Consider the following 15,946-nt stretch of genomic DNA (forward strand, 5'->3'; position numbering starts at 1 on the left):
GGTGATCTTAGGCTTGTGTTCAGCTGCATGGAAATTTCATGAAGCTTCCGAAGAACAGCTATTGTGTTGACGTTGCTTCCAGAGGCAGTTTGGAACTCGGTAGTGAGTGTTGCAACCGAGGAAAGACGATATTTAGAAACTTTGTGCTTCAGCACTCGGCTGTCCTGTTCAGTGAGCTTGTGTGGCCTACCACTTCGCTCCTAGACGTTTCCACTTCACAATAACAGCACTTACAGTTGACCGGGGCAGCTCTAGCAGGGCATACATTTTAACTGACTTGTTGGAAAGGTGGCATCCTATGACGGTGCCACGTTGAAAGTCACTGAGCTTTTCAGTAAGGCTATTCTACTGTCAATGTTTGCCTATGGAGATTGGATGGCGGCGGGCTTGATTTTATATACATATCACCAATGGGTTTTGCTGAAATAGCCGAATCCACTAATTTGAAGGGGTGTCCACTTACTTACAAATACATAGTGTATCTGAACTGATTGTGAATAAAAATTATCTATGAGTCTGAGGCAGGACCATTCATCATCTAGGCACAACCGAATCAAAGTGGGAAGACCAAAAAAGGACTCATTGAAAGTAGGGGGTACATTTGCAGACAACACTAACCTTGGGATATGCCTGAGAGACTACAGTTCATGCCCATGTACCTCAGACAAAGAGGGAATTCACCCAAATGTGCTGACTGGGAGATACAATCAGTTTTCTCAACAGACTGTAATATAACACTTCAGAGATGTAATGATAACTATTTCATTTCAATACGTATTCTTAGATTTTGAGAAGTATAAGTACACAATATGAGGTATGAGACAAGAAATACATAAACTCACTATTTGCTGATTCATTATTATTTCCTTGGATAAAGTATCCAGGACCTCTGTACCAGGTGGTGTCAGAGGAAGGCCCTAAAAATTGTCAAAGACTCCAGTCACCCAAGCCATAGACTGTTCTCTCTGCTACCGCATGGCAAGCGGTACCAGAGCGCTAAGTCTGGGACCAAAAGGCTCCTTAACAGCTTCTACCCCCAAGCCATAAGACTGCTGAATAGTTCCTGTAATCAAATGGCTACCCGGACTATTTGCATTGATCCCCTTATTTAATTATTATTTATTCTCTATTGCACAGGCTGGATGTACACTCACTGGATTCTAACCTCACACTCACACATACTACACTGACACTCCAACACACACACACACACACACACACACACACACATTCCTTCACACTCTTCACATACGCTGCTGCTACTCTTTGTACCCCTACCAATGTATATATTACCTCAATTACCTCGACTAACCCCTGTATATTGATTCGGTACCCCTTATATTTAGCCTTGTTATTGTTATTTATTGTGTTACTATGTTTCCTTTAGTTTATTGAGCACATTTTTCTTACTTACTTTTAAAAAATCTGCGTTGTCGTGTAGTAAGCATTTCACGGTAAGGTGTCACGAATACAATTTCATTTGTAATTTCATTTGTAATTTGTGATACTACAAGTCTGTGAGTCTGCCCTTACCCTTACCCATCTGTGAGTCTGCCCTTACCCTTACCTGTCTGTCTGTCCACTGTGAAGAACCTCTCTCCGTCCAGCACGCTGTACACAACCCTGGCACTGCTCCCGTATGTAGGATCATCTGCATCCGACGCAGTGACCTTCATCACCGATGTTCCTGCAGGAGAATTACATGTCAGAACAGCACAATAACACAAGGCTTCAGGACGTCCAGGTGAGCCCTCCACTCATACAAACAGATAGTGAATCAGTGAGGAAGAGGAACCACGAGACAGAGAGAGTGGGGAGGCTGGAAAGGCTGTGGAGCCATTTCAGTTCCTCAAAATAATATACGTGTTATTTCAGGACACCTCCCCTTCGTGACCAAGTGTTCTCCCCTTCATAGGACAACAAGCTGTGTCTTTCGAGATGAAAGAGAATATTAAGACATTTAACAACTCTATTTTCAAAGACTGATGAAAGAACGTGATAAATCGAACAAACATTTAACAGTGATTACAACCACATATGAACATGAATAGTTTCCATGATGACTTTAAAATTGTGATTTATTGGGGAACACAGTTGTTTCACTGAAGCATAATTGTCGCTCTGTTCCAAGTCAATTGTGTGTGTAGCCACAGGCCTCTGGCACTACAATGCAAAGGCCATATTTACATTTCGTCACACATTTTAGCCAAAGCAAAGCCCTAAGCACATAAAGCTTAATGAGCCTGAGTCCTGTGGGGAAAGGAAGCTAAACTTGCCTTTTAGCTTGTTAGCCATTTCTCTGTGGAGAAACACCTTGAATGGGGTGACTGGGTTTGTGGCAGAAATGGCCCCTCAAGGAAAGAGAGTCGGCCTCCATCCCAGGCCAAGATATAGGTAATTACTGACAGCTGGTGTTGTCCACAAAAGGTCACAGCTGTAGTCTTTCCCAGAGCCCTGTCATGCTACTGTCCAGCCGCATAATGACCGTATGATAATGATGCTAATTAGCAGGATGTGTCAGCGCTCTGTTTCATTACCACAGGCGCCTTTTTGGTTTCTCTCGCTAGCAGGGCCGCAAAGTTTCTCCACAGTGACTTGCGCCAGCTATTAGCAAAGCTAGCTAAAGTAAATGTTCTCTGCAATGGTACGGAACTAAAGCCTGGGAATTCTGTGATGTGCTTGAACTTTAAGCTAGCGTCCTATTATTGCACTGCTAAATCCTTGTGATCAGTGTAGCTCTTTAAATTGAACCTAATTCCCGCTTAGAGTTCATATTTCAACTCCCTTTGGATTATTCAATGGCTGGATCTATTGATGCTGTTCGAATGAGGTCTTTAAGCGTGTACTGTGTTGTATGCTACCATCATTATCACTGCTACGAACAGTTTTGATCTCCTTACAGCGAAACATAATGTAAGCTCGGGAGATCAGGGTGGTTGGTACGGGGCTAAAAGTACCCTGCCTATCCTCAAATATCAGGTTTTCTGTCATTGTCTGGCTGGTATCAATTTGAAACTGTCCTTATCGCCTTAGAAACAGAAGCCATTACAGCAGATAACTTTTTTTGCATTGCTGGAAATAGGGGGGTTGTCCATTTTTGCATACCTGGTTGTGCACTGGTAAAGCAGAGCAGCCATTCCCTTTCATAGGATTACTTTCTTATCTTAATTTTCCCCAGGTAATAATCAGCGTGACGCTCAGCTGTTTCGGGGCTGCCTGGGTGCGAGGCGGCTGGAAGAACTATATAAATGCAAATGCTACGATATTGTGTATATATTAAAAAAAAGGTGAAGTAGGAGTAAGTCTGCAGCAGCTAGAGTCGTTACTAATGCCTTGGCTGGCCTCAGCTCTCACAAGCAGAAGCAGCTAAGGCATTAGTTATCGGCTGTGGGGTTTGTCAGTCTTAAGCAGATTCCACTTTGTGACAGCCTCAAGGGAATTTCAATAAAAAGTTATTGACTAACCCAATAGGTAAACAACAAAATGTTACAGTAATGAGAAAAGTATTTTAATGAAGAAAGCGCCCTTTATTCATTATCTAAAGATTCGTTTTGCCCGCTCTCTAAATAGAAGCGGATGAGTAAATTGCCTTGAGATGAGACGGAAGGTAGTGGAGTAATTTATTTCCTTTTTTTTAACAGCGTAATGGCAGATATATACTAAGTGCACATATTTTTTTTTAACAAGCATGTTTACCTGTTTGTTTGTGGATCTTTCTCTTATTCAGCCGAGTTTCTCATTGAATGTTTATAATCTCTGGCTAATGTAGGTTTGGAAAGGCCTACAATTAGCGTGTCCTGGCCATTAATGTTGCATATACTATGGAACCTCATATCACTGCTCCACCAGAATGAAAGGCATTCTGAAACCTATGTCTGCATACCAAATTGCACCCTATTCCCTAGATCGTGCACTCCTTTTGACGAGGCCCAATAGGGCTCTTGTCAAAAGTAGTCCAAATAGTGCACTATGTAGGGAATAGGGTGCCATTTGGGACGCACAGCTATGTAATATCAATGTACCAGCATCGCACATACATCACTATTCATGCTCAGCAATGGCATTGATGTTACATCAGCTAGCAGATATGGACTGCATATCCCTGCCAATTTCATACTTAAGACACACAACTCGGAGGTAGATGCAGTTTAGTCTTTGAATGGGAAAGAGACTATGTATCTCCGAGGAAATGTATCAGGAAACAGTTCATGCCACTTTGCGAAGATCTCAGAATTGTGTTGTCACAATGGCAATATGAACATAATTTCTTTGAAACTTATCGTTCTGACCATGGTTGAAGCAATCAAATCAAATGTATCTTATAAAGCCATTTCTACATCAGCAGTTGTCACAAAGTACTGTATCTGGCCTCATCTCCATTGCTTCTTCGTTGTCTAATGTGGACATGAACGGGGGAGTCTGGCATACCATTACCCATCACCGATCTAACTACTTTACACCCTTCTCAGTTGAAACAGTTGAGGAAAATTAGTAGTGTCTGGGTGTGTCATAAAAGATACATTAAAGGGTGCTTAATTTCTGTCGTACAAACACCCCCGCCTAAATGTCACCTCTCAGCTTTCAAGCTGTCTGTCTCTCAGTGGAAAAAGCGTGGAGTGGTGAACTGCATATTTCACAGATGCTCTGCAACGGCGTCCAATAAGCACACTGGACAACAATGCAAAATGGGTCGCTTTCGAATGCTTATTACCTAGTAATAGCATGTTAGTTACTAAGTAGTACAGTGTTCACAACATAAAATGAGGTCAAATCCCGCGTCAGTGTTTTAAAATGTCTAATAGTTCAACGAGCTAGGTGTGTGGAGTGTGTCTGAGTAATTGTACCCTCAGTGATTTACTGTACTGGGGATGAAAATACATAGGCTATTGAGGAAGATACGTGCGAAAATGAAAGCTCTAATAAAACAATTTTTTTTCAAAGGCCAGCTCCTCTGGAACGAATGGAGGGTTTTGGTGTGATATATTTATTTTTCGCACCTACTGGCAAGATTTATGCACGGGTCGGTTTTAATGGCACAAACACAGTCTGTTCAAACGGCTTCCCACAGCATTTTGCACTCATGGGGAGATGGTTCAATTACCGTGTGGGGAGCTGGAGGAGAGTGCCATGTGTGAGACACTAGACTGACAGCTATTTAAGGGGCAGCCTCGTAAAAGAGATTTGTGCCCATCTCCGGCGCGGCGGTGATGGCTGCACGGTGGCAGTGGCTAATGCGGCACCCTCCCCTAGTCCGGCCCACCCTAATCTGCAGGACCGAGTGCACCCTTCCCATATTATGGATAATTTAGTAAAGCCATAAAAGCCTAGGTGTTTTCACATGAAAAGTTATTTCTCCACTACTTTCAGTTGTGATTCATTCCTCAGCATTCCGCATAAAGGTGAGGAAGGAGAAAAAAAAGTGGAGGGAAAAAAATGACTGTCATAAAAGTCAATGGCCTGCTTACTGAGGTCCCTATGAGGATTTAGTGATAATATTTCCCATCTGCCGCGACAGAAAAATAAATCTAGCCTTTATTAGCCCGTACCTTGGTTCTTTTATTAGATTGTGTCATTATTTGTTTAGTAGACAGTATTGTGGAGCCGTGACCTTCGGTTGGCTCCTGTGAACCACATCTACTGTTCAGTTTGAAAGTAATCGATTTAATGCTTACAGTGCAGAGTTTGGCACTAGCGCGGCCAGGGGACCTAGGAACATAGCGAAAATGCTGCTGAATAATGCAATAGGCAATACGAACATAATCTCTTTGAAACAGTAAACTGTACTGGAATCGGGTTAACAAACCTGTGTGTGTAATGAAATGTATCAGTTGAATATTCTTTACTGCACATCTAAAAGACTGCCACTACTAACATGTCTGGGTCATTTTACTCAAGGCATGAAAAATATCCCTTGAAAGCATCTCTGCCTGCTCTACATTTGTCTATCCAGCTCTCCCAGGTGACACATCAGATTTCTCCACTCCCATGTCTATTCATGCTCAGCCAATCTCCTGACACGTCAAAACCAATGAGTTACAACGCAGGGGTTGAGTCTATAACACTGAATGTTCCTCGGCTCACAAATATACCTGGATGTGGGCCATATTGATCGAGGCACGTGGCCACCGTATCCCATTCCTCTTCTCTGTGATCTCTCTCATTTCACATCTCTCATGCACTTAGCCCAGATAGGCTGGCACTGTCATGACTGTGACCTCCACAAGCTATAGCTTTCCACAGCCTTCCACAGCATCCAAAGGTTATATGACCATATGAGTGATGATTACTTTAGTCTCTACTAGACCTGTGGTGGGATTCCACTAAGAGGCTGCTCTCTTGTGTGCTGATCTGTGCTCTACGCAAAGCCACGTGCTGTGCCCTGTCAATCAACACAAGCAGCATCAGGTAGGGGTTAGATGGCTGTGACACAAATCTAATTTCCTGGCTTGTCTTTGCTGTCCAGAGTCCCCTTAGAAGAGAACCACATTAGTGACAGGATTAACGCAGCGGAAAACGTTCACGCAACGTTCACCCAGCGACTCTCCAGTCAGAGAGATGGCTCTGCTTCTCACTGTGTTGATCTTTGGGGTCACTGTGAGGATGTCTCGTGTGCAAATACGACTTAAAAGCATACACACGACTACAATTTGAGAAATGCTTTCTTGCTGTTTCTACCAGACCTGGGTTCAAATCCTATTTTAAATTATTTTAAAATACTATATCTGTGCTTGATTGAGCCTTCCTGGCTAAATGGACTAATACATTAGTCCAACAACTGCCAACCCCACCCATTTGGCACTTCGGGTAGGGTAGAGCAAACACTCAAATACTTCACAAGATTTCAATAGTATTTAAAGCCAGGTCTTTTTTAATTAAGGGCCCTTGCAGAGTATAGGGCCCTACAAAAAGTTGTTACCGGGCAGATGTGAAGATTCACCTTTTCTGTTAGGTCAAGGAGCATGACCTTTTGAGGATAATGGTTCAGAGATTATTGGAAGATGCAGGTTAAAGGTCGTGTGGATGAACACTAATTACCATTGTCCAATGAAGTTCATCTTTGGTCCTATTGATCCACACGGATATTTTAGACAAAATACAAATTTGCCAGAAAAATTAAGCACCATTGTGTTCATGAAGAGCAAAGTGTGAGAATTATCCCTAGTGCTGTGGATCCTTGAAAATTTACAGAACAAATTTGACAACTTTTTCATGTAGTGTTTTTTTTTAACTCTAGGAACTCAATGCAAAATCTAAATATTTAAACTATTACTATGGATGGTATAGTCCAAAAGAGCGGAGAGATGGATGACATTCAAATGTGACTTGTTTCAGGAAACTAGGAGTATGTCGCGCGTCACTACTTCACAGGAGAGCCATTTGAATTGCTCGAAATGGCTTCTGAACACGCATGTTTTTCAGTTCTGCCCACACATTTCTATGGGATTGAGGTCAGGGCTTTGTGATGGCCACTCCAATACCTTGACTTTGTTGTCCTCAAGCCATTTTGCCTCAACTTTGGAAGTATGCTTGGGGTCATTGTCCATTTGGAAGACCGATTTGCGACCATGCTTTAACCTGATGTCTTGAGATGTTGCTTCAATATATCCACATCATTTTCCTACCTCTATTTTGTGAAGTGCACCAGTCCCTCCTGCAGCAAAGCACCCCCTCAACATGATGCTGCCACCCCAGTGTTTCAATGTTGGGATGGTGTTCTTCGGCTTGCAAGCCTCCCCCTTTTCCCAACAAACATAACCATGGTCATTATGGCCAAACAGTTATATTTTTGTTTCATCAGATCAGAGGACATTTCTCCAAAAAGTACGAGCTTTGTCCCCATGTGCAGTTTCAAACCGTAGTCTGGCTTTTTTTATGGCGGTTTTGGAGCAGTGGCTTCTTCCTTGCTGAGCGGCCTTTCAAGTTATGTTAATATAAGACTCGTTTTACTGTGGATGTAGATACTTATTTTGCACCGAAGTATGTTCATCTCTAGGAGACAGAATGCGTCTCCTTCCTGAGCGGTATGATGGCTGCGTGGTCCCATGGTGTTTACACTTGCGTACTATCGTTTGTAAAGATGAACGTGGTAAAAAAAAATGTATTGAGTCATGCACAGGGTACATGTCCAAACCGACTTGCCAAAACTATAGTTTGTTAACAAGAAATTTGTGGAGTGGTTGAAAAACAAGTTTTAATGACTCCAACCTAAGTGTATGTAAACTTCTGACTTCAACTGTACCTGCAGATTCATGCAGGGTAGTAACGTTATGAGTTAGGATTATGGTTCATTGTTTAGCTTGCTAGCTAGCTACATGTCTAAACAAAAGAGTCCACTATGCAAATAACCATTTCAATAGAATGTTCATGATGTCACTGCGTCATCCGTCGATAAATGTAGCTGCTAAATTCGCACTGGCTATTTACTCCGATTTCAGAGCGCACTCGGCAGAACAAAGAATAACTGACAAAGTTACGAATGCTCAACACCCGTTGAATATGGCCAGTGTCAGTAACGTTGGCAAAAAAATGTTGCCAGCAGCACAGTTACAGTCACCAATGCTCTGGATAACATAAACACAGCCTAACCAGCTCTGCTAGGGCGAGTAAAATGGTCAGAGTGAGCTGTTCTCTCAGAAGTAGCTAACAAGCTAGCCAACGTTAGCCAGTTAGCCTGGGTGCTTGACTGCTGTTAGGTCAGAACCCTACTCCTCGGCCAGTGCATCCAGTGAGATTGTGCGCTCTGAATGCTCCGAAAGCGAAACGCTCTGAATTTACAAACGAAGAATCTAACAACACACTGAGTTTATGAAAGCCCAGAGCGCACTCTGGCCCTCCAGATTGAATTTACAAACACACCGTAGTATATACAAGCCTTTAGTGTTGAAATCTTTGGTTGTTTGGTACATGGCCTCACATGTGAATCCTTAAAGAGATGGGTGGGGATAAGGCTTAAGAGGGTATGAACGATGCTGAATGGATGCAGACAAAGAAGAGGTCTCCAGCAGGTTTACCAAAATATTCAAGGACATTTTCTCAAAAGTGAGGTTACAAGTTTATCAACTTTCAAAGCAGAATTACTTTCCCATTTTTCCTCAACTGTAGTGTATGATATACCACTTTCTAGCTCTGAGTCTGTAATTTTATGCAATGTAAAAAAAAAACATTTCAAATTTTGCTGTATAAGACTGAATCGAGCCGGTCACAAATATTAATGGCTTAGCTTTCTGTAGCGCAAACAAAAGCCAAAGTTTGATCCCATTTAAGCCCCTCTCAATAAGTTATTTTCAAATTGTCAGCACAAAACTAAAAGACTGGTATTTGTTCAAAAGATTTAAAAAAAATCCATGTCCCAAACACAGTAAGTCGTTGTGTGGTGTATTGCAATGCCATAGGCAACGCAAAGTACTATTATCTTTTTTCAAGTGTAGTTTTTTTCAGAACTGTATTCACACTCTTTGTGTGCTACTGTATACTGCCAGGCTTCCACAGAAAACCCAATCTTACTCTATAAATATCAACAAACAGAGATACACAATGTCCTGCATGCATCAGTACAGTATGTTCGCATCATATATAAAATATAATATTTTTCAGCAAAGTGGGTTTTCCCATCTTGAGTGCACCACTTGAAAAGACAAACCATTCCCTTCTCAGTTGCATAAGCAATGGCTAGGCGCCACGCTGTGAGCGCTTAACCACCTCCTCACTATAGAGCTGGTACACCTACGGAAGTTTGTTTACCCATTACCAACTTCTGAGTGGACTGTGTGAATGAAATGTCCTCTTTCAGAAAGCGTCCATCTCGACATACAAACACAGTTTTTGTCCGAGTCAAATTAGAGAAATGTGAAAAGCAGCTAGTGCTTTTGGACTTTAAATGGACGGCTGCCCATGACTTGCAAATGGACAGAGGTAGGTAACATTAGCTTTTAATGGCCAAATAATTTACATTAATGCCAGGAAAATAATAAATGAAAAACCATAAAGAGAGATGATGACCTGGTGGTTTTTAAGTGAACAGCCATTAATCAAAAAGGCATAGATAGTCCTCCACACGATGAAGCCTTCTATCTCATGTTTCCGTTAGCACTGGCTCCTCACTGTGTATAGACTGTATGTTTGTTTATTCCATGTGTAACTCTGTGTTGTTGTTTGTGTCGCACTGCTTTGCTTTATCTTGGCCAGGTCGCCGTTGTAAATAAGAACTTGTTCTCAACTAGCCTACCTGGTTAATAAAGGTGAACAAAACGGAATCATGTAGTAACCAAAAAAAGTGTTAAACAAGTGTTAAAATATATTTTAGATTTCAGATTCTTCAGAGTAGCCATCCTCCCTGCAGGAGGGTCTGGTGCACTTCACAAAATAGATAGCATCATGAGGTAGGAAAATGATGTGGATATATTGAAGCAACATCTCAAGGCATCAGTCAGGAAGTTAAAGCTTGGTCGCAAATGGGTCTTACAAATGGACAATGACCCCAAGCATACTTCCAAAGTTGAGGCAAAATGTCTTAAGGACAACAAAGCTTTGGAGTGACCATCACAAAGTCCTGACCTCAATCCCATAGAAAATTTGAGGGCAGAACTGAAAAAGAGTGTGCGAGCAAGGAGGCCTAAAAACCTGACTCAGTTACACCAGCTAAAAGGAGGAATGGGCCAAAATTCACCCAACTTATTGTGGAAGGCTTGTGGAAGACGTTGACCCAAATTAAACAATTTAAAGGCAATGCTACCAAATACTAATTGTGTGAATGTAAACTTCTGACCCACTGAGAATGTGACGAAAGAAATAAAAGCTGAAATAAATCATTCTCTCTACCATTATTCTGACATTTCACATTCTTAAAATAAAGTGGTGATCCTAACTGACCTAATAAAAGGAATTTTTACTAGGATTAAATGTCAGGAATTTTTAAAACTGAGTTTAAATGTATTTGGCTAAGGTGTGTTCAACTGTACATTATAACTCTTATTTATTTAATTTTTTATAAAAATATATATTTTTTAAATTTAATGTAATATCTTATGTTGTTCTTGTCTATTACTGTTGTGTACTTTGTCAAGTATTTTGTATGTTTTATGTGGACCCCAGGTAGAGTAACTGATGCATGTGAAGTAGCTAATGGGGATCCTAATAAACTAAACTAACTACATAGAACATGTATAGGGTCCTTAATACAGAGGTGAAACAGCCACAGCACGACTCTATTCCTGTTCAACCAATGGTCCGAACATGAAGACATTCACACGGCTCAATGCAAAAATCATTCAACGTCGTGACGCAATTTTGATTTAGGACTCCAATTTCATTAGCCGGGCCATGTTTTCACAGGACGGCGGCGAATGATCCCTCGGCATTCATCTTCGGCCTGACAGGCCTAGTTTATTCTCCCCTCCTCTCTTCCTACGCGTTAACCGAGCCGAAACAACAAGCAGACTTTGAATGATATGTAAAGAAATATATTTTGGTTCCCGGGCCCTCTCTCATTGGGGCCATGAGCTATGACAGGGCCATGTTAGGAAGAACATGACAGGAGCGATAAGTGAAAATGAATATGCCGCAGGCTGCCTTGTGATTACTTTCTTGTTATTATTGCAGACCAGCTTTCCACCAAGGCCATAAAAAAGCACAGTGAGCATGTGCATGCTACTGGCTGAAGATGTCTCCCAAATGGCACCCTATTACATACAGTAGTGCGCTAGGGCCACTAGGCATGTGGTAAAAAGCAGTACACTATGTAGGGCATAGGGTGCCATTAGGAACGAAGCCTGGGATAATACTGGAAACCTGCTCCCATTACCGTTCCATCCAGTACCGTCTCAGATCAGTGGTTCTCACATTTGTCTCACTCCATGCCACAGATTAAAGTGTCTGGATAGAGTGAAAAGACATCAGAAATAAATGCTGATTTGTGCTAATCAATTAGTCAAATTGTAAAGCTTGATGGCAGTGCAATGTATGGGACGTGTATGGAATGGCAAAAAAAAACATATGAACTGAAAAGTTGACACGCATGTTTGGAAAGAGAATAATACATGTATTGTATTATCATTCATTCACTTTTCCATTCAACAATAGTTTCCAATTAATTGTAATTGATTAATTTAATTAAATTAATCCAATTAAATTCAAAATGATCTCACAAGGCTTCATATAGTTCACATTTTCCATAAAAACATTTAACAAGTGTTACTTCTTCCATCATAAGATGGCTGCTACTACGACAAAGTAACTCAGGTGAATACATGTATGTATACTTTGGCATACATCATATTGAAGTGTGAGCGCCACCATCAACTAGGCCTACGCAGTGGCCCTTAGCGCTGAGCATTTGGTTTGAAGTGTGCATCATTGATCGTCAGTCTGTCACCCAAGCCCTCAGCCTCTCAACCATGCACCGCGGTGACCTTATCACAGTGGTGCCACGGCAACGCCATTAGCTGTTGTTCTACAGGAAGAGCAAATATGACCAGAAAACTAAATGGTGAGAAATGCTTGACTAAGCACTCCAGTTATCTCATTAGCATTGGCACTGTAGTCAATGTATAAAACATGAAGTGCACACTAATTTAGTGTGTAATTTGACTGAGAGGTGGGGGAACAAGTGGGAGGAGGAGAAATGGAGGGCGCGAACATGAACTATTCTCCCCATCTCTCTCTCTCTCTCTCTCTCTCTCTCTCTCTACACTGTTATCTTGCCTTCTGTCTCTTCTCTTTCCCCTGTTTCAATAAGCACTGCCGGCAGAAAAAAGGCCAAAACGTGCTGAGAAGGCAGGAATTAATTCCAATCAGGAGCGAAGGGGGGTGAGAGACATTACATTTTGCCTAGTATTCCCTACTTACAAGTAGACTCTCTCTGACACACACACAAAACTCTTTCTTTACTTTACCTCGAAAACACTCACACACGCTTAAACAACGTTTCTTATTTCCTCACAAACTCTCAAACTTTTACCTCTGGTGATTGTAATCTTGGGACTGGATTGGGTAGCATTGTCCAAATCTGACCTGGGTAAAAATTGTACCATCAACAAATGTCTCTTCAAATAGTGTTAACATTATTTAATGTCCTCCCAATGACAGGTAATGAAGGCCCTATCACTTTTCCCTATGGACACATACTGTATCTCTGTTACTTAAAATGAACTCCTCACATCTTCATCATCAGACCTGAACATAGTCAGAACACATTCCTGCAATCCAGCACCGCCTTTGTTTCACAAATACACACACACACCCCTCCCTCCTTACCTATTTGTGAAAGCTCTCCCACACTCCCGATATAGGGCCCTTCCAGGAACTTGGGTTCACTGTCGTTGATATCTTGGACTTTGATGACAAACTCTGACTCGGATTCCAGCAGGTGGTTGGTGAGCCGGTCCCGGGCCTGAGCTCTGAGGGTGTAGTAACTCTGCTCCTCGCGGTCTAATCGCTCGGTGGCGTGGATGTCGCCCGTCAGCTCGTCGATGATGAAGATTGTGCCCGCCCCTTCCCCGGAGATGGTGTACTTGATGTTCCCCTCGCCCTCGTCCGAATCTGTGTGGATCTGGCAATCAAGGCAATCAAAGTCAAGCTGAGATTTCATGCTTTCTGGAGGTATATAACATGTTGTTAAAAAGGTTCTATAGAATGCATTGATTTCATTGATTGACAGTTGACACTATTGTGAATGCAATACAATAAGGACTAATGCAGCGGTTTCTATCTCAATATCAAATCATGGGTACCTTAGTGTTGTTGTTTTCAGTTTAAATGGTCAATAATAAACAAAAAAGGCTTCTAAGCAAGGAGCAATTTCTCAAGCAATATTTTTTCTAGTAGGGAGGGGGAAACTGACAACTAGCTGTTATTGGCAGAGAGGTTTGGAACTCTTTCTTATTGGTCTATTAACTAATTTACCACCTGGTGATGTCGCAGGGCAGGCCAACATTTCAGGCAGTCTTTTCAACAGCTCTTGCACTAAACAGGCATTTTCATCATTTTCACAATTTCACTCTATTATTCCAACCTAATAGTGTGGAAATATATATAAAACACAGGAAAATCACATTCATGACTGCAAATCTAAACATTTTGTAAACTATTTGTGCAGTGAATTCCATCTCTATCAATTTTTTACGGAGCATTCGGCGTGATTCGCCCCTGTAAACAATCGTTTATATAGTCATGGTGGGTGTCAGTGCATTCCTATGGATGTTTGCAACACAGTCAAACAACGTTTTTTTTGTGGGGAGAATTGACCGAAGTGAGCTGATTTGAAGACAACGATAAATACCTGACACACCAATAATTTTAGCGAAGCTTCATTGATTGACTATAGTTCTGCCCAATGACCACGGATCATCTTGAAATCTAGCTGGGTAGATAGCCAATGAGCTGAGGTAAACGCCAGTATGTAATGGTTTGGGGTTGGACCACAATTCCTTGGTTGTAATCGCACGCGCAGGGAACTCCATTTTCGCCTTGACGATCAGAGGGGTTGCTGTAAAGGCTTTTTACGCGCAGCTGTATTTCGGAAAGTTGTAGTTTCAACGATTTCATTGAAGATATCCTGGCGAATACTTCATGTAAAGCGAAGTCAAACTCTAAAGTAAAAGTGGAAGTGAGACAGATTTTTTGTTTGAGGAATCTTGGAGTGTTATCATTCAAATGAACTGAGGAGCTGTTTCTGCAAGGACAGGACGTACTTCTGGACGGGTAAGTGCTAATGCCGTTTTATGAAATATAAAAATATATATATATATATATATATATATATATAAAAAATACAAATGTATTTATTTTTTTTGCAATGAAATGTGTAGTTTGTTTTTGTGTTTGTGTGTTGGTTTGTTTGGGTGTGTGTGTGTGTGTGTGTGTGTATGTATATATATATATATATATATATACACACAACAATGGCCGGAGTTGAATGGAACACCTTAGTGACTGTTCCCTCTGCTCTATACAATCAATACATATCTGTTTATTTTATGTGATGATAAAAGGCTCATACAATACAAATATTTTTTAATGTTTTCTTTCACAGTGATAGCAACTCCGACTGGGAGGCCCCGGTGCCAAGCTGCCCGCTCTACCTGTGCCCCCAGTGGTGTTCATATGCCACAGTTCATTACTGCAGGCATGACTGTGCCTCAGAGCCAAAAGGGCACAGCATGGAGGCGTCGTTGCGCCACTTGTTCAGTTTGCCTCTGCTTTACATCAGAAAGAGACTGCTATGGGACATGGCACAGGCAGCAAAATATTATGATGAGGACTTCCAAGGGGTGTGTACAGTTTTTTTTTTTAAATATTTATTTTCTAATATTTTTTCAAACATTTTTTTGTGTGTGTGTGTGTGTGTGTTAGAATTGCTTTTTGATATGTTGTATATAGTTATTTGCACTGCTGTATATAGGTATAGGTCATTTCACCAATTCGGCCACTTGGGTACATTTGGGCAACTTGTGTGGGACACCTGGGTGACTTCATGCTAAATGTCATGTAGCTCACCCATTCCTGAAGTTATCAGTCTCAATTTCCACAAACTTCAGAATGTTTCCATTCAAATGATACCAAGAATATGCGTATCCTTGCCTCTGGGGCTGAGCTACAGGCAGTTAGATTTGGGTATGTCTTCAGGTGGAAATTGAGAACAAAGGGTTGCAGCCATAACAGGTTTGAGTAGGGAAGGGGAAACTGACAACTAGCTGTTATTGGCAGAGAGGTTTGGAACTATTTCTTATTGGTCTATTAACTAATTTACCACCTGGTGATGTCGCCGGGCAGGCCAACATTTCAGGCAGTCTTTTCAACAGCTCTTGCACTAAACAGGCATTATCATCATTTTCACAATTTCACAGTATTATTCCAACCTAATAGTGTGGAAATATATATAAAACACAGGAAAATCACATTCATGACTGCAATGGACCTTTAACAACATCAGAGAAGATTAACAGAAAGT

At 41.4% G+C, this 15,946-nt stretch overlaps 1 protein-coding gene across 1 annotated transcript in view; it reads right to left on the reverse strand.

Moving 5' to 3' along the window:
- LOC112267143 (cadherin-22-like) overlaps window positions 1–15,946 on the reverse strand; it is a 278,383-nt gene that overhangs the window by 76,181 nt on the left and 186,256 nt on the right. Inside the window, exons 3-4 of the mRNA XM_024445273.2 lie at window positions 13,252–13,546; window positions 1,568–1,687 (exon numbers count right to left, since the gene is read on the reverse strand). Of these exons, the coding sequence (XP_024301041.1) occupies window positions 1,568–1,687; window positions 13,252–13,546 (415 nt within the window). The remainder of the gene's footprint in view (window positions 1–1,567; window positions 1,688–13,251; window positions 13,547–15,946) is intronic.

This window comes from Oncorhynchus tshawytscha, linkage group LG02 (assembly GCF_018296145.1).
Source record: "Oncorhynchus tshawytscha isolate Ot180627B linkage group LG02, Otsh_v2.0, whole genome shotgun sequence".
NCBI lineage: Eukaryota > Metazoa > Chordata > Actinopteri > Salmoniformes > Salmonidae > Oncorhynchus > Oncorhynchus tshawytscha.